The 19,246-nt window shown below is 38.6% G+C and overlaps 1 protein-coding gene across 1 annotated transcript in view; it reads left to right on the forward strand.

The window, feature by feature from the left end:
- Positions 1-19,246, forward strand: part of Vps50 (VPS50 subunit of EARP/GARPII complex) — a 101,068-nt gene that overhangs the window by 56,673 nt on the left and 25,149 nt on the right. Inside the window, exons 15-19 of the mRNA XM_021164267.1 lie at positions 2,341-2,435; positions 2,716-2,814; positions 11,222-11,312; positions 14,770-14,946; positions 16,989-17,107. Of these exons, the coding sequence (XP_021019926.1) occupies positions 2,341-2,435; positions 2,716-2,814; positions 11,222-11,312; positions 14,770-14,946; positions 16,989-17,107 (581 nt within the window). The remainder of the gene's footprint in view (positions 1-2,340; positions 2,436-2,715; positions 2,815-11,221; positions 11,313-14,769; positions 14,947-16,988; positions 17,108-19,246) is intronic.

The raw sequence follows: 19,246 nt of genomic DNA on the forward strand, positions 1-19,246 counted from the left end.
TTGACTTATGTATTTTCTCTTATGATGATATTAAAATGTTGAATTTTACAAGTAATTGTGGTTTAGGGCTATTTTTGACCATTATATATGAAAGGAACATCATACTCTATTAAATACCCACCCAGGGCCAGACATGAAGTTTTTGTGATTTAGTCTTCTATTAGACCCTTCCTGTACTTAACTGAACTTAGTGCATTTATTGTAGAATTTCTGGTAATCAGTTGTGCCCTTTGAAATACCTGACATTGTATGTAGTTAGTTCTCATCTGACACGGCAACCTGATTGTATTCCTGGTATATACAACCTATTTGATGTAAAACTTAGTATACCATTCCTATGTAAGCATTTGGCTGGTTCATGGAAGTCGTCATACTTTCATGTATGATCATTGTGTTCCTTCAAGTTGACTATTATGCTCCAGTTTCAAGCTTTAGTTTGTTGTTATTTCTACTACCGCTTGCCACCCTCTGTAACTTCTGCTCCAGTATTGAATCCCTTCTGTATTATAATTTGTTTTGTGAATTAGTTGGGTTTTTTATTTGTTTTTATAGATTCTCAGTTATCAGTTACTTGTCTCTTCTGCTTCCTTTAAGTGCAGTAGCATTTCTGAGATACCATACTATGAGCTGTATCTTTTTGTCTTCTCTGTGTATGGCCTTTCCCGATGTAAAGCTTAGCTAAGTGTTCACCTGGTAATTGTACATTGGCCTCTAAACTGCATATTAGTTGCTGTATCCATTATGCCTAGAGTATTATCAGAAGCACTAAAGAGACAGTCAGAAAATGTTTTTGGCTTATTAAATTATTCTGAAATTTCTAATTTTTACCTTTTTTAGAATACATAGAAATCACTAATTGGTAGTGTATTTTGTTTGATATCTGAACATTAAATATTTTCACTCTACTAGTTAAGTTTCCTCTTCACCACTTTCTGGATAATTCCGCTTCTGTCTACTTCATTAGTTGCCAGATACAGAGGGGGTTAAAAAAAAAAAAAAAGGTGACCTTGAATGAAGGGTGACCTCTGCCATGCAGCAGGCTGAAGAGCTTAGACAAAATGCTTGACCCTTCTAGTCTCTGCTTCTCTACGGGGATATAAATGCCTGCTCACAAGTCTGGTTTTATCCCACATATAATGTTGTTAGTTAGCACAGTGTTTTTGACATGGGTCAAAATCAGGAGATTTTTTTTTTACAACTGTTTATTCAGCCATTATATTATAGTGTATACTTTTTAGCATTACTGAATTATTTGGACTATTTATCTGAATATTTCATTCTTTTTTTAGTTGTTGGTGGTATATTTAATATATTACAAGTCTTATAGCATTACTTACAACATCTATTTTTATATAGTTTCACTTTTTAAAAGACAGCTATTGGGAGTGGCAACATTTAGAATAAAAACCAATAAAATAATTAATTAAAAAAGTAGTTATTGCCTATTGTTCTAGGAGAATTTTAGAATAATTGTTTAAAAGAAAAATTCTTGTGACTTTTGGCAGGAGTTTCATTTGACATATATAAAAATTTGAACAAAACTGGTCTCTACTGGTTAGTCATACACTTGGTTCTACTACAATCAATGTACTGATTTTTTTAAAATATATATCCATATCCATATATATATATACATAATTTCATTAGAGTTATTCCTTGTTTATTAATGGTCTGGAATTTTTATAGACCTTTTTAATATTTAGTATGTTTCCAAGTGAAAGTTCCCCATTTTATAACACTTTTGCAGGTAATTGTGAAGGCTATCATTTTTTATTTATTAGCTGATAATTATTTTACAGTTTTTCATTTCTAAATATACTGTATTTGGGTTTCTAAATAACCCCATGCATTAATGCATGATTTTTGTCATTTGTAAGAGTATAATTTTTAAAAAAGGATATTATCTAATGTTTAATTATATGTGTGTATCTATTTGTGCTTATGTGCACCTGAGAACAGGTATCTTTAGAGGTCAGCAATGTGGAATCCCTTGAAGCTAGTTATGAGCCACTGGGACATTGGGAATAGACCTTGAGTTCTCCGCAAGAGTAGTATGGACTTTTCACTGAGTCATTTCTTTAGCCCAGGGCATCATTCTTATCTGTGTGTGCACTTATGTGTGCCTTTACGTTAGGTAGAATTTAACACAACTTTGCCAAGTTGTATGAGATTATGTCCATTACTATTTTTTAAAAATAATCATAGGACTGTCTCCATTAGGTTACTTTAAAGATTTGACTGTTGATCTAAGTAGATAGATGTCATTGAATTAAAAATATACTCCTATCTCATTTTAGTCTGTAACTAGAATAAATTTACTTATTTATTTGTGTCTTACAGGATGTTCAACTAAAAGTAAAAACCTACTTGCTTGGAACTGATTTATCTATATTCAAATATGATGATTTCATCTTTGTTCTGGATATTGTCAGCAGGTAGTGTTTGGAATACTGACTCCTGTTGCATAATTCAACCATAAAAATTAAAAGAAATCAGAATGAGTTTTCTGCATAACTTCTTTATGTAAGAGGATATAATCATGCATGACTGATGGATCTGGGCGTGAAGGATCTTTTTAATTTTTTTCAGATACATAAATTTCTATTAGGTGTGCTTGTTAAAGAACCTGGACAATTACTTGTTTTTCTTTTTTTGTTTGTTTATTTCTTTTTTTTATAAGGATGTTCTAAAACTTACACTTTTCTATCCAACTAGGTTGATGCAAGTTGGAGAAGAATTTTGTGGTAGCAAGTCTGAAGTGTTGCAGGAGTCCATTAGAAAACAAAGTGTCAATTACTTCAAGAACCACCATAGGTAAGAGATTCAGCAAGATGTAATAAGACCATTTATCTATGCTTTCTTTTGTAAGACTGGCTAATTTAAAGCTTTTTTTAACTTTTAGTAAATAAATTTACTATGTCTCTTTTTAAGATAGTTAGGGATACTTCATCAAGAATATACTAGAAAGTATTCTCATTATTTATTCCTTGTAAATATTATTATTATTTATTTATTTATTTATTTATTTTTGGATTGGGTAGAACATACTGGAGTAAATACTGAACTGGTTTCTTTAGAGGTAAAACTTTAGCATCAGATCAGGGTTACTGAAAGATTCTAGTCACTTCTCTGTGCCTGCAGGTGTATTACACAAGGAGAAAGGGCATGAGAACAGTGACCAGTCGTGGCAGCACTCAGTGGTGTGAGTCTGCTTCCAGGAATGAGAAGGCCTGTAGCTTAGTGGGTGTGCTCCTCAGACCTCAGCTGCAAAACTGAGATTGTGTGCAGTACTGCTTGCTGAACCGTCACTACAACCCGTGTTGGAAAGGGTGATGAGGTGGTGGTACATGAGTGCAAGAAGATGCAAAAAAGTGTTTCCATGCCAGTGTGATCATGTGCCCAAGTTGTACCAGACAGCTTTAAAATGTGTTTTATTTGGAAAGAGAGGGAGAGGGAGAGGACGAGAAAATAAGAGCACAGAGAGGGAGAGGGAGAGGACGAGAAAATAAGAGCACCACGTCATAGCACGCGCACAGAAGTCAGAGAACAACTTACCAAAGGGAGTCTGGTCTCCTCCAGTATGTGAGTTCTAGGGCTTGAGCTTGTATTGTCCAGCCTGGCTGCAAGCACCCTTACCTGCTGACCCCTGTTACTACTGACACAGTTACCTGCTGACCCAGTAACCTGCTGACCCACATTACTGACCCCTAGATCACTCTGGATATGAGCCAGGTTCAAGTTGTATCTTTATATGTTTTATCATCAATTATTTATAGATATATTTTCATTCTGAGATTTTAGTTTTTACAGCTAAGTTTTGATTTTGTTATTCTAATTTGGAGCCTCATAGTTTGAAATCCTGCTTTCTATTTATTGTAAATACCTTCATACAGATATAATGTATCATGTCATTAGAGAGATTATTTGCCATCAAACTATTGATAAATTATTAAATATATTTGTGTTGAAGAAGAAAAGATTTTTGATAAAAATTGGAGAAAAGTCCATAAAAGAGCCAAATGTTTAGCTTTCTCTACCAAATGCCTACCTCCCCAAAGAGTGCTTTGTATCCAGCCGGATAACTGGAAGACCTTTTCCCTAGTGGCTGGAGGTTCGGGCATTGTCAGATGTTGATTTGGGGAATGATGGCCATTATGCATTGTACTGTTGAGACTATTAAAGTGTGTCTGCCCTCTCTGGTACCCAACTGAAGGAACTTTTGATTTACACTCTGGTCATGATGTAAAAGCCCCATGAAAGTTTATCTTGCAGAAATCAGAGAATCTAGAAACAATTACCATTTCCTAAAAAGTCAGCAAGTTTCAGGGCTGCTGGTCCTGCTCTGCTCCTGCTTCTCCTCCTCCTCTTCCTCCTCCTCTCTGCTATGCACACTCCAGTGAAGTTTGCTTGTCAGGCCAAAAGGCCTGGAAGCACTCACGAGGCAAAGAGTTTCACTGAAACTCACCTCCTGGAACTTTGGCATTCTCATAATCCATATATTCATACCCTATCCCTGCGTTAGTCTGGTATATGGATCCACGTGCTCTCTTAGTATTATCTTCTTATAAGTGCCTTTTAAGACTGAATTCTGACATAGCTAAGCCTTTGCCAGTGTTCCAATATCCCAGAAAATTCTTGAAACCAACAAACAAAATTCAGTAGGAATTCAGTAAGAAAGTAAGTTACCTATTCATCATTACAAAGGACTGAGCAGGAGCAGCTCAGGGCTGGTCTGCAGAGTGTTTACTCAAGACAGCAGCCAGCCTCACCAAAACAGAGGAATACACAATTGGCCTAGCTAATAGGTGGGCTTACCATGAAAGAGCTAGGGAATCCCACTGATACAGAAATCTTCAGTACAGGCTACATTGCATATTAGAAGCAAGTTGGTTAATTCTTCTGACAATTGGAGATCTCCACAGATACTTAAAAGTTACACTCATACAAGAAATTATCAGGGCCCAGGAAATAGGGGGGTTGTGGTATTGCATTATTCATGAGAAGGTCTGCTAGAGCAGAACCTCTGGTGGTCGGCTTAACAATAGACTAGCTTTACACCTGGCTCCCTTCTTAGTGGCAGCAGCCTGGTCCCCGCCTTCTTTTGATGTATACATTCCTTTTGTATTGTGTCACTGTAACTTGGTGGATGTATCTCTCCTGGTTTCTTGTTATTCTTCTGTATAAAAAGTTTGATGCTTGACTTGACAAATTACATTCAGATTCTACAAAATCTCCTGTGTGAATCTGTCTGTCATTTTCGCTGACTCCTTGCCCACCTGCAACTAGAAACCCGTTCCACGCAGACAAAGGGACCCAGAGGGTCCACAGCACTTCTCCTACTTCCCCTTCCCCTTCTTCCTTCCCCCTTCCCCTTCCCCTTTCTCTCCTTCCCCTTCCCCTCCCCCCTCCTCTTCTTCTGTTTTCTTGGATATTTTCTTTATTTACATTTCAAATGTTATTCCCTTTCCCAGTTTCCCCCACCTCCCGGAAACTCCCTATCCTATCATCCCTCTCCCTGCTTCTATGAGAGTTTTCCTTCACCCACCCACTCCCACCTCACCGCCTTTAATTCCCCTACACTGGGGCATCTATTGGGCCTTCATAGGACAAAGAACCTCTCCTCCCATGATGCCTGACAAGGCCATCCTCTGCAATTTATGCAGCCGGAGCCATGTGAACTCCTTTGCTGATGGCTTAGTCCTTGGGAGCTCTTAGGGGACTGGTTGGTTTATATTGTTGTTCTTCCTATGGGGTTGCAAACCTCTTCAACTCTTTAAGTCCTTTCTCTTAACTCCTTTATTGGGGACCCCACGTTCAGTCCAATGGTTGGCTGAGAGCATCCACCTCTATATTTGTAAGGCTCTGGCAGGGCCTCTCAGGAGACAGCTTTATCAGGCTCCTTTCTTGGCATCCACAATAGTGTCTGGGTTTGGTAACTGTATATGGGATGAATCCCTAGGTAGGACAGTCTGGATGGCCTTTCCTTCAGTCTCAGCTCTACACTTTATCTCCATATTTGCTCCTGTTAGTATTTTGTTCTCCTTCTAAGGACAGAAGCACCCACACTTTGGTCTTCCTTCTTGACCCTCATGTGGTCTGTGAATTGTATCTTGGTTATTTGGACCTTTGTGGCTAATATCCACTTATAAGTGAGTGCATACCATGTGTGTTCTTTTGGGATTGGGTTACCTCATTCAGGATTATATACTCCAGATCCATCCATTTGCCTATGAATTTCATAAATTCATTGTTTTTAATTGCTGAGTAGTACTCCATTGTGTAAATGTACCACATTTTCTGTATCCATTCCTCTGTTGAGGGACATCTGGGTTCTTTCCAGCTTCTGGCTATTATAAATAAGGCTGCTATGAATATAGTAGAGCACCTGTCCTTGTTATATGTTGGAACATCTTCTGTGTATATGACTGAGTGGTATAACTGGGTCCTCAGGTAGTCCAGTTTTCTGAGGAACCACCAAACTGATTTCCAGAGTGGTTTTACCAGCTTGCAATCTCACCAACAATGGAGGAGTGTTGCTCTTTTTCCACATCCTCACCAGCATCTGCTGTCACCTGAGTTTTTTATTTTAGCCATTCTGACAGGTGTGAGGTGGAATCACAGGGTTGCTTTGATTTGCATTCCCTGGTGACTAAGGATGTTGAACATTTCTTTAGGTACTTCTTGGCCATTCGATATTCCTCAATTGGAAATTCTTTGTTTAGCTCTGTACCCCATTTTTTAATAGGGTTATTTGATTCTCTGGAGTCTTAACTTCTTGAGTTCTTTGTATATATTGGTTGATAAAGATCTTTTCCCAATCTGCTGGTTGCCATTTTGTCCTATTGACAGTGTCCTTTGCCTTACAGAATTGGCAAAATTACTTTGCAATTTTATGAGGTCCTATTTGTTGATTCTTGATCTTAGAGCATAAGCCATTGGCATTCTGTTCAGGAATTTTTCCCCTGTGTCTATGTGTTTGAGGTTCTTCCCCACTTTCTCCTCTATAAAGTTCCGTGTACCTGGTTTTATGTGGAGGTCCTTGATCCACTTGGACTTGAGCTTTATACAAAGAGATAAGAATGGGTCAATTTGCATTTTTCTACATGCTGACCACCAGATGAACCAGCACCATTTGTTAAAAATGCTGTCTTTTTCCCACTGTATGCTTTTAGATCCTTTGTCAAATATCAAGTGACCATATGTGTGGGGTTCATTGCCGGGTCATCACTTCTATTCCATTGATCTTACTACCTGTCTCTGTACCAATACCATGCAGGTTTTACACTATTGCTCTGTAGCACAGCTTGAGATCAGGGATGGTGATTTCCCCCAGAAATTCTTTTATTGTTGAGAATAGTTTTCACTATCCTGTTTTTTTTTTTTTTAATTCCAAATGAATTTGTAAATTGCTCATTCTATGAAGCCACAATTATGCTTATACCTAAACCATACAAAGACCCAACAAAGAAAGGGAACTTCAGACCAATCTCCCTTATGATGATTGATGCAAAAATACTCAATAAAATTCTTACCAACTGAATCCAAGAACCCATCAAAATGATTATTTACCACGATCAAGTAGGCTTCATTCCAGGGATGCAGGGATGGTTCAGAATATGGAAATCCACTCTATAAGTAAACTCAAAGAAAAAAAAAAACACATGATCATTTCATTAGATGCAGAAAAAGCATTTAACAAAATTCAGCATACCTTCAAGTTAAAAGTCTTGGAAAGATCAGAAATTCAAGCCCATAACTAAACATAGTAAAAGCAGTATACAGAAAACCAGTAGCCAGCATCAAACTAAATGGAGAGAAACTTGAAGCAATCCCACTTAAATCAGGGACTAGACAAGGCTGCCCACTCTCTCGCTATTTATTTAATATAGTACTCGAAGTTCTAGCTAGAGCAATTAGACAACAAAAGGAGATCGAGGGAATACAAATTGGAAAGGAAGAAGTCAAAATATCACTATTTGCAGATGATATGATCGTATACTTAAGTGACCCCAAAAATTCCACCAGAGAACTCCTAAACCTGATAAACAACTTCAGCAAAGTGGATGGATATAAAATTAACTCAAACAAATCAGTAGCCTTCCTCTACTCAAAGGATAAACAGGCTGAGAAAGAAATTAGGGAAACAACACCCTTCTCAATAGTCACAAATAATATAAAATATCTTGGGTGGAACTCTAACTGAGGAAGTGAAAGATCTGTACGACAAGAACTTCAAGTCTCTGAAGAAAGAAATTAAAGATCTTAGAAGATGGAAAGATCTCCCATGCTCATGGATTGGCAGGATTAATATAGTAAAAATGGCCATCTTGCCAAAAACAATCTACAGATTCAATGCAATCCCCATCAAAATCCCACACAATTCTTCATAGAGTTTCAGGGCTTCTTAGGCGCATGTGCAGAGCCTGCTTTTCTTTGATGAGGCTGTACTGTGTTGTCAGAACTGGAGAGAAGAGGCTCAGGTTCTTGCCCTGTGGTGTGCCAACTCTCAGGTAGTGGGCAGGTGTGCAACCTCTCAGGGCTGTGACTGGACCAGTTGTAAAGTGAGGTGGCTAGGACTGGCCTCCATAACTGTTGCTTTCCCAGTTATCCTTTCTTCTTGCTACATTTTATGTAACAAAGACTACCACAGGTGAAACAGCAAAAAGTGGTTGTTGCAGATTTTTTCCCTAATGTTTAAACCAAAGCCTAGACCTTTGAAGTTTATTTATTGAGTATAACATTTCTAATGGTTGTCACTTAGAAAGTGTTCACAAAAGCCACTTGGGAACAGTTCCTTCAAAGGCAAGATTAACTTGACAGGCAGCTCAGCAGCAATACCAGTGTGCACACCTGTATTGACTAAAATTACTCGAGACAGGGTCTATTATATGCCTATTTTTTTCCACCAAATTGTACTACATAAACACAGAAAAAGTGTTCAAGGTTCAGCACCAATACTTTTTTCAGCATGTGTCATGATAGCAAAGACACCTTATTATCTGGGAGGCCAAGAGGAAGGCAGTGGCAGAGATTTCACTGAGACACAAGACAAGTTTGTCTGCATGGAAAAGCAGTGTGAAGGGCAAGGCAGAGAGTGCTGTGGCTAGGAGGCTGCAGGGAGTGCAGCAGCCAGTTGGAGCTGGAACAGCTCTCTAGGTTCACCTACACCAGTCTGTGTGTGTAACAGTGCAGACTGCTGCCATGTTTTACTTCCTGCCGCCCCACCGCCAGAGCTTTAAGTCACTCAGTTTGTGGTGATTTGCACAGGAAACTAGCCTGCAGACAGAAATTGCTTCCTTCTGTGGTAGCAATGTTTAACATTTGGTTCTGCGGTAACTTTAACATTTTGAGAAACGGAGGAACTGTTTTCTAACCCATTAGTCACAGCCCTCTTACATTTGTAGTGGTATTGTATGGGGCTTCTAGCCTTTCCACCCTCTTGCTTAGCTTTCTCTCCTTTTGCTTGTAACTGTCCTAGTAGATGTAAGTGGTATTTTGTTGTGGCTTCAATATGCATTTCCTTAATGAATAAAGGTGCTGCTAGCTTTATATGTGCTTATTAGCTCTTTGTATATCTTCTGTGCAGAAGTATGTCTAAAGCTTTTCCCCATTTTAACTGGATTATTAGCCTTTTATACACACACACACACACACACAAAGCCAGTCAGGCTTTAACTGAAATCTGCCTTTCAGTTCTCAAGTGTCTATTTGATTCTTGGCTTTAAAACTGGTTGTATTTATTCAAATAAAGTCTATGTTACTCAGGCAGCCCAGGACCTAGGATTGATAATTCATCTGCTTCAGCCTTGTGAGTGGTATAGCTACAGGCATAGATCTACCATGATGTCTGGCCTTTTTGTTATCATTGAAACTATTTGAAATACATAACTTGAAGTTGGTAGTGATGATACCTCCAACAGAGCCGGTTCCTGGCTCTTTTGTGTTTCCATATGAAATTTAAGATTTGTTTCAATTTCTGTGAAAAATTTTGTTGGAATTTTCATAGGGTTCTGTTGAACCTGTCAATTACTTTTGGTAGGATGACCATTTTCACAATATTAATTCTCTTAAGCCATGGGCATGGAGCATCCTTCCATCGTCTGAGATGTTTTCAGCTCCTTTGTTCATCATCTTAACTTTTTTCATTGTACAAAGTATTGTTCACTGCTTGGTTATGTGTATTACAAAATTTCAGGGGGATGGGGATAGTAAACTTCACCGTTCTGTCCTTGATTCTTTCTCAGTGTTTTTGTGTGTATGTATGTATACACACACACACACACACACATATGATAGCCACTAATTTTTTAAGTGTTTATTTTGTAGCCTATAACTTTGTTGAGGATATTTATCAGCTGTAGTCCTTGCTCAGTTAATCCCAATATTTAGAGCTGTTCCTCTTTTAGGTCCATCTGTTTTCTCTTCATCTTCAAATCTGGGCTTCTTAAAAAGTCTAGATTTTGTTTTAGCATGGTAGCAACAGCTAATGAAATACTGGCCTTTTATTCAAATAGAAGAAAAGCTTTGTTTTTCTGCATCTTCCTATATAATGTCATGATGACTTAAGACATAAAGTGAGACCAGTAGTATAAAAAAACCTCATGAAATGTGGACAGTTAGTGGAGTATCCAGAGTGTGAGTGTACTCTGGGCTGTTAGTTGGGTATCTGATGTGGGCCTTTAGTGGAGTATCTCGACTGTGAGTGTACTGTGTGCAGTTACTGGAGTATCTGGAGTGTAAGTGCTGTCCTGCCAAGTGTTAAGTGCATTGTGGTGCTAGACACTAAGTCAAAGAGCTGTGAAGAATAATGATTACCTTGCTATTTTTGCTTAGTAGTCGGACACTTGACATATTTATGATACACTAATACATAAATATTTGTATTTATATAACCCGCTAGTTGTTTCTCTATTTTGGCATTGGTGCCTGATTAGTTAAGACAAATTTAAGTGCATGAGTTAGTGACAGGTTTTATATCAGGTCCTTAATAATATTTCTCACCTCATTTTTACATTGTGGTAAAAATATTTAGCTTAGTAAATATTTGACATATTTTGTTTTGTCTCAAGGAACATAGGGGAGCTAACAGAAGCCAGCTTTTGTAGTTTATTGTGCTAATCTGAATGAGTTGTGAAAGTGATTATGATGATGGTTTTGTTTCCTGAGTTCATGCGTTCCCTGCCCCTTTCTTCCTTTCGACTGTTCGTTTTCTTTTCTTTAGGATACGACTTGATGAACTGAGAATGTTCTTAGAGAATGAGACATGGGAGCTTTGCCCTGTTAAATCAAATTTCAGCATCTTGCAGCTTCATGTAAGTTTTTCCTGTGAACAAAGAAATGTGTATTCTAGTTACTATTTGAGCTTTTGTCTTAATAGCAGAAACTTATGTGAGAGCATTTATAAAGCAACCAAAGTAAAGAACAGTGCCAAGCTTCAATCCATGAAAGGCATTCCTAGCAGGCCCTTTTGTAGGAATTATCCACTGATGGGCCTATAAAGCTCCCTTCTTTCCAAAGCTTATTTTACATGCTTCAGTCAGCTCTTGCCAAAACAGTGACAAGTACAGTGCATTTTATTTTGACTTAAGAAGAGAATCCACTGTTTTATATAATTTTTTTCAGAGAATGAATTGGCTATATCTTGGTACCATGTGATTAAAAATGCTTATTTACAGACGTAAAATACTAGTAATTTCCTAAAGAGGATGGATGGGCACTTAAGTTATAGCACAATTATCAGATTTGCTGTATTGACAAAATGCTTCATAAATGAAAGAGGCACTTATAAGAAATACTAATTTTTACTAGTTAATTGGAGTCTTTGAAATGAAATTTGTGAAAACCTGTTTAATTGGTTTAATTGAAATACAATAAGCACCCCTGTGTCCTTACTCCATGACCTGAAAGTACAGTGTGGTGAGTGGCTTCCTTCAGATGGAGTGGCTTTCTAGAACCATTAAAACAAAATCTGCTTATATTTAAAGAGGACTTAGCAGCATTTTATATGAATGGATGTTTTGCCTTATGCATGTTTAAGTATACATGTGTGCAGTGCTTGTGGGCAGCCAAATGACAACATGGACTCCACTGAATCTGGAGTTAGAGGTGATGGTTAGCTGACTTATGGGTGCTGGGACTTGAACCTGGGTCCTCTGGAAGAGCAGCTAGTGCTCTTAACAGCTGAGCCATCTTTGCAGCCCTACATTTTCTTTGAGTAGACATACTGTCTTTATGTTAGGTGGATTCATATAGTTCTATCATAGTGCTTTCCTAATATGGCAGCAGTAAGAACACTAACAGTGGTAATCAGTACATGCTCAAGGACAGCAAAACTAACATAAATTTTAATTGGCAATAATGAAATAACATTAAATTAGCAGAATCTATGAGTTCTAAAATAGTTATAATCCTTAACATTTAGAATTTTAAGTTTTAACATTAATTTTGCTGTATGTAAATAATTTTGTTAACAGATTGATCATGAATGGATTGATCATGCATGGTTTTTAAATTTTAATTTAATTCTTTTTTATTAGTAGTACTAGATATTTTCTTCATTTACATTTCAAATTTTATCCCCTTCATTTTCCCTCCGAAACCTCCCATCCCATCACCCCCCCCCCCNGAGGCAGTTTCTCAGTTGAGTCTACCTCCTCTCAAATGACTGTGACATGTGTCAAGTCACACATGTGTATAGCTCTAAGTCACTGCTACAATGTATGCACATACACACACACACACACACACACACACACACACACTAACCCACCCACTTGTGCTTCCCTTTCCTGGCATTCGCCTACACTGGGGGATCAAGACCAAAAGCCTCTCCTCTTCATTGATGTCCCACAAGGCCATCCTCTGCTACATATGCGGCTAGAGCCTTGAGTTCCTCCATGTGTACTCTTTGTTTGGTGGTATAGTCCTTGGGAGCTCCAGGGATACTGGTTAGTTCATGTTGATGTTCCTCCTATGGGGCTGCAAACCCCTTCAGCTCCTTGGGTCCTTTCTCTAGCTCCTCCATTGGGGACCCTGTGCTTAGTCCAATGGATGGCTGTGAGCATCCACTTCTGTATTTGTCAGACACTGGCAGAGCCTCTCAAGATACAGCTATATCAGGCTCCTATCAGCAAGCACTTGTTGGCATCCACAATAGTGTCTGGGTTTGGTGACTGTATATGGGATGGACCCCAGGTGGGACAGTCATTGGATGGCCTTTTCTTCCATCTCTGCTCCAAATTTAGTCTCTGTATCTCCTCCCATGGGTATTTTGTTCCCTCTTCATCCACACTGTGGTCTTCCTTCTTCTTGAGCTTCATGTGGTCTGTGAATTGTATCTTAAGTATTTCAAACTTCTGGGCTAATATCTACTTATCAATGAGTGCATACCTTGTGTGTTCTTTTGTGATTGGGTTACCTCACTCAGGATGTATTTTCTAGTTCCATCCATTTGCCAAAGAACTTCATGAATTCATCACTTTTAATAGCTGAGTAGCACTCCATTGTGTAAATGTACCACATTTTCCGTATCCATTCCTCTGTTGAAGGACATCTGGGTTCTTTCCAGATCATGCATGTTTTAATGTATACTTGGTATGATAGTAAGAGAACATTCAATAGAAACATGTTGTTTCCATCTAAGCAAGCCTTATCTTTTTTCTTGAAATGGCTGCCTTGAAAACTATTTATAACTTAATTCATATGTATTCTCGAAAATTTATTTAAAAAATCATGTTGTTATATCAAACACTTGTCTAGATTTATAAAAATAATATCATGATTTTCAGGCATCATGTTAGATGTGACTTAACATGTAGTTGAAATTTAGAAAGAGAACTAGCTGAGACGGAGACACAGTGTAATGATGGAGTAAAGATTTCAGTGTACATGGTAGAAATTTAAGACATTGCCCTTGGACCTTCTAAGACTAGCATTACTATTGTTAGGTATAAAAAGGGATTCTTTTTGTGGCAAGCTGTCCAGTCAGAAGGTTTGTGCTTTAGGGGAGGTTGGGGATCATTTGGATCTTTTTTTCCAGTAAGCTGCCACCTGGAGCTTGGCACCCAGCCTCCCCAGCCTGCTGCATTTCCTCATTCTGTAACGGAGGATTTGGGTCAGGCTTGCATCTTTTTAGCTTCATCATTTTTTATTTCTCCAATCTAGATGATTTCTTTACTTTTAAAGATGAGGAAATTTAAGTATTTAAAGAGAAGGCAGGTGGCATTTTATAGTAGTTTGAATATAGCAGTCTAGGAGCAGAAGACACATGACCCAAAGGTAGTTTAGTACTCTTAGCTTCTGGGTCTATAGTTACAGATACTGACATAGTAAGGTTAGATTGGCACCTGATACTTTCCCTGTAAGAATGGCTTACATGGTCCAAGCGTGAGGAGGCAAGAGTGCCCCAGCAGGTGCTCTTGTGAAATGTTATTGTGGGTTACAAGTGTCTTCCCAGGGTTCCTGCTGCTGTGCCATTCAGATTTCTTGTCATTTCAAAATGTGTCTCTGCCTTCCCTTTAGGGAAGGCCAGCGTTGCTTGGCGAGGCCGTTCTGACTTAAGTAATACTGTTGACTGAGTTGTCTTTTAGAACAGTTATGCCTTCCCAAGATTGCGATCTCAGACACCTTGCAAGATATAAAGGTCTTGAAGATCGCGAAGATCATGCTCCCCTCCCCACTTCTAGCTCTACATTTACATTTCATGGATATGTTTGTGTGCTCGGGTTTTGTTACTTTTCTAACAGCCCCTTGGTCCTTTCTGAATGTTAGGAGTTTAAATTCCTGGAACAGTCTCGCTCCCCGTCAGTTTCACCTAGTAAGCAGCAGTCGGCAACTTCTTCAAAGCCTGTGACTTTGTTTGAGCAGTACTGCAGTGGTGGGAATCCATTTGAAATACAAGCTGACCACAAAGATGAAGAAACTGAAGATGTCTTAGCCTCTAATGGGGTATGTGATATTTTTAATATACTTCTTGAGACAGAAGTGAGTTTTCTCTTTAAGTGTTCTGAAGTGAGTTGTTAGTTTGCTGGATTGCTTATCTGTTAACCACTTACATTCTTGCTATATGTTGTGTCCCTATAGAATGTCTTGTGAGATAATGACTCTACAGTGTGCTTATTCACAATGCTGTCCCTGTTTGTGTAATATTCTTATCAGTGTATTTACCTGCTGGTAGTCTATCTCCATGGACTATTCAGGTGACTAGCAGACAGCTGAGGGAATAGTGCACCCAGGCTTTTGTCCTGACTGCACTCCTGAGTAACCAAGTCAGAATTTTTTTTCCATGTTCTTTCTTCTGAGAGTCAGTGTTCTGTTGCGTGAAAAGACACCATGACCATGGCAACTCCTGTAAAACAATGTGTTTAGTTGGGGCTGGATTGCAGCTTTAGAGGGTGGTTATGTCTTGGTGAGGAGCATGGTGCCACGAAGGTAGATATGGTGCTAGAGAAGAGCTGAGAGTTCTACCTCTGGAACTCAGGCAGGAGAGAGAGACACTGGGCCCGACTTGCGCTTAAGCCCACCCCTAGTGACACATTTCCTCCAGTAAGGTCACACTTCCTAATTCCTCCCAAGTGGTGCCACTCCTGATGACTGAGTATTTAAATACCGGAACCTGTGGGGCCATTCCTGTTCAAACAAACACAAAGTTTGTGCCTTGTTGCCTGGCAGGAATTTTAGAGAAGGGATTTAGAGAATTGTGATCATTTAGCAACCCTTCAAGCAGCTTGAAATGATATTAAATATAGGTACTGTTTAGTTGGCGGGTAGAATTTCAGTGCAGTAACATCCCTTCAGTTCATTCGCTGTGTGGATCTTGACAAGTTATTTTACATCTGTGCTCCTGGTCTGCCCATATTTGCAATGCCTGCCTCGGAGTCTTTTGTAGCAACATCATCCTTTGGCCCAGGATATAACTTGGTATGTCCAGTTGTTCTCCATAATTTCTAAATGAACCTACTATAGAGTTGATGAAACCAAATAAGAATTGTTTAAGGTCTGAGAACATTTATTTCTTTTATTTTTCTATTTTAGTTTTGTAACCTATTTTGGGCAGATTTTTGAGACAGGTTTTTCTATGTGGCCCTAGTTGACCACACTATGTAAAAGACTAAGCTGGCCTCAAACTTACAGATATCTACCTGCTTCTGCCTCCTAAGAAGAATTCTTGTCTGAACATCTGTATACAGGGAACTGCCATGCTATTTCTTCTTATTATTAGTGCAGAGTCTAATCTTTGCAGATATATAGCCTTAAGTCCTTGAGCATCTGGGTCTGTGTCTTGAGTAAGGCCTGATGCTGGACCTCAGTAATAAACAGTAAGTAGTTGACTTTGGGGCACATATTTCTTTCCATTTGATACCACGTTTTTCTCCTCTGCTGAATATAGGGTTGACTTAACAGGGAACAATCTGTGGTCAGAAATGCAGAATGCTAGCCAGTATTTAGTCATGGCCGAGTCTGACGGGATGAGGACAGCGCTGGTACCACTCTCCCCTTGCTTTGCACTGCCCTTGTTCTGCTGGCATCAGTCCATAGTGCTACAGGGCAAGGAAGATGGTAGGAAGGAAGCCAGGAAGGAGCCTCTCCAGAGGCCAATGTGTACTGAGTGTATCCATGAGCTGAAGTAGGAGCACTGGAGATAGAATTGAATCCTCAGCCTTGGAAAGAGTTAACAGCTTGAAAGTAAATATTATAAAGCCACTGGAAGATCTTAAAACACACTGTTCCTTCTTTGAGGCCCAGTGAAGTATTAGTCGTGGTTGTGAGTATTTCATTTACAAGTACCTGATACATAAATGATATTTTAATTTTTCTTTCTTTTGGGCTAGTTAAATAAAGTAGGATGAAAAAGAAAATGAAAGGAGAGTTTCCTGCTAAAATGCAAGCTAAATTAAGAACTTTCCTTTAGCCATTTATTAAAAGTCAAGTACGTTTTTGTGTGAGACCTGGTGTGCCCCATGTTGCATATCCTGCCGTGTTTTCCTCAGTATGAATCTGACGAGCAGGAGAAGAGTGCCTACCAGGACTATGACAGTGACAGCGACGTTCCTGAGGAACTGAAGCGGGATTACGTGGACGAGCAGACCGGCGACGTGCCCGTGAAGAGGTAACTACTGCCCTGGATGGGTGGTTTTTAGGCTCCTTTGAAGGTTAAGAAAGAACAAATTTAAATTAAAAATTTAAAGTATGGCAGCAGTTAACGTACATTAGAAAATGATTTCTGAAAGACTTTAGCATGCAGGTTTTTCCCGTAACAGAACTTTCAGGAAAAAATAATAAAACACTTCCATGAAAGTACTTGAGTTAAAGAAAGCCTCACTAGGTGTTTCACACATCAGTTTATTTAATGGAATTGGACTGTTATCGTGTCAGAGATTTTAGTTGATTCTCCTCACCTAAACTGGCTTAAATATATCTTTTCTTTCGACTTATATAGTATTTGATATTATAAAAATTATTCTAAATTTTGTTCATTCAGTCAATGGTTTTGTGAATTCTTCTGTCCCCTACAACACTTTCCATGACAGATACCGAGGGACTACTTTCTTTTTTCACATATGTTCAATGCATAGGATAATAACTTTCATTATGACATGGTTATGCAAATTTATCATTGACATTGTTTTTTTGCAAGATTCTATTTTTTGTTGTTGTTTTTTATTGAGAATTTCATGAGTTACTACATTTACGCCATTTCCAGCTCAACCTCTTCCCTCTCTAACTCTCCTCATACCTCTCTGCACTTCCTCTCAGACTCATGGCCTCTTCTTTCATTATGAGAGAGGGAGGGAGGGAGAATATGAATGAATGAGAATGTTCCGTCCATTGATTGATCATTGATAATGGATTTAGGGCTGACCACTTAGGATTTGATTATCTGGGATTAGGATTGTCTGACAACAGTAGACTAATTTCCCTCTCTTAGCAGCCGTTAATTAATTACCCTTATCTCTTCATCTAGCAGAGGGTCGTATCCGATTTTTTTTCCACTCATAGTCTCACTTATTTATAAACATAACAATAACATGATCTGGTGAGATGGGTTAGTGAGGAACACTAGTCCCCAGGCATGGTGACCTGAGTCTAAGCACAGGTTCCACCTAGTAGAAAAGAACCAGGTCCTGTCATTGTCCTCTGACCACCACACATGTACCTGGGCACTCACACCACTGCCACCCCAATCCCCAACCCTAGAAAGAAATCTAATTAAAGAATAAAAAAACTACAATTACAAGCTAATCTCTTTTCAACTAAGAAGTGGGGGGGGGGGGGGGGGGGGGTAGGAGAAGGTCTGAGACAGGGATTCTCTGTATATCCTTGACTGTTCTAGAACTTACTCTGTAGACCAGGTTGGCCTCAAACTCAGAGATCTGCCTACCTCTGCCACTTGAGTTCTGGGGTTAAAGGCATGTGCCATAATTGCCCTGTCTTTTTTCAAATCTTAAAAGTTACATTATCATCTCATGCAAACACTGAGCCCAGTCAAAGAGTGTTCAGGCATTTTTGTACAGATCTGTTAAATACAGCGTCTCTTCTAATTTTCTAATCTTTCAGAGTGTGTGTTTGATTTTCTAGTTTCTTGCTAGTAATTAAGTTTTGTTTTATGATAATCTTTACTCTTCAAACTATAATTTTCTTAAAATTTTGTCACCTTTATCCAGTTCAATGAGCCTGATTTTTATATTGAACTAAATTTATTTTGGATACTTTTAGTTAATACATACACACATTCACACACACTAAATGCTAGATTTAAGTATATTACACCTAGTTAATAATTGATTTACTTAGAATTCTGTCATAATTCTTTCCCTAATAGTGAGTTATCCATATAGTTGTAGCTATTTTGATTGGGGAGGTTTGATTTTATTGGATTTTATATATGTACGATATTAACCAGTCTTTGAGCTAAATGGGATACTTTTGCTGAATTTATGCATTGGATATGTTTAGGAAATCCTTTGGCTAAAAGGAAAGCTCTGTTTTTAACTGAAGTGGACATGTAAAGTAGTGGCTGCTCTTACAAACTTAGATTTTCCTTTTTCTTAGCTATAAGTTTACTTCAGTGCCATGGTGTTTTTCTGGGTTAGGCTTTGATTGGTTCACCGTTGCATTAGCAAGCTCCAGTGCTCGTCAGGCTTGATGTTGTAGCTGAGCTAGAGTATGCTTACCTCTTCTGGCCTTGTCCTCTGCCTCTGTATTGTATGTGGCAGCGTAATCAAGTTCCAGTCATCTCTCAGGAGAC

Source organism: Mus caroli, chromosome 6 (assembly GCF_900094665.2).
Source record: "Mus caroli chromosome 6, CAROLI_EIJ_v1.1, whole genome shotgun sequence".
NCBI lineage: Eukaryota > Metazoa > Chordata > Mammalia > Rodentia > Muridae > Mus > Mus caroli.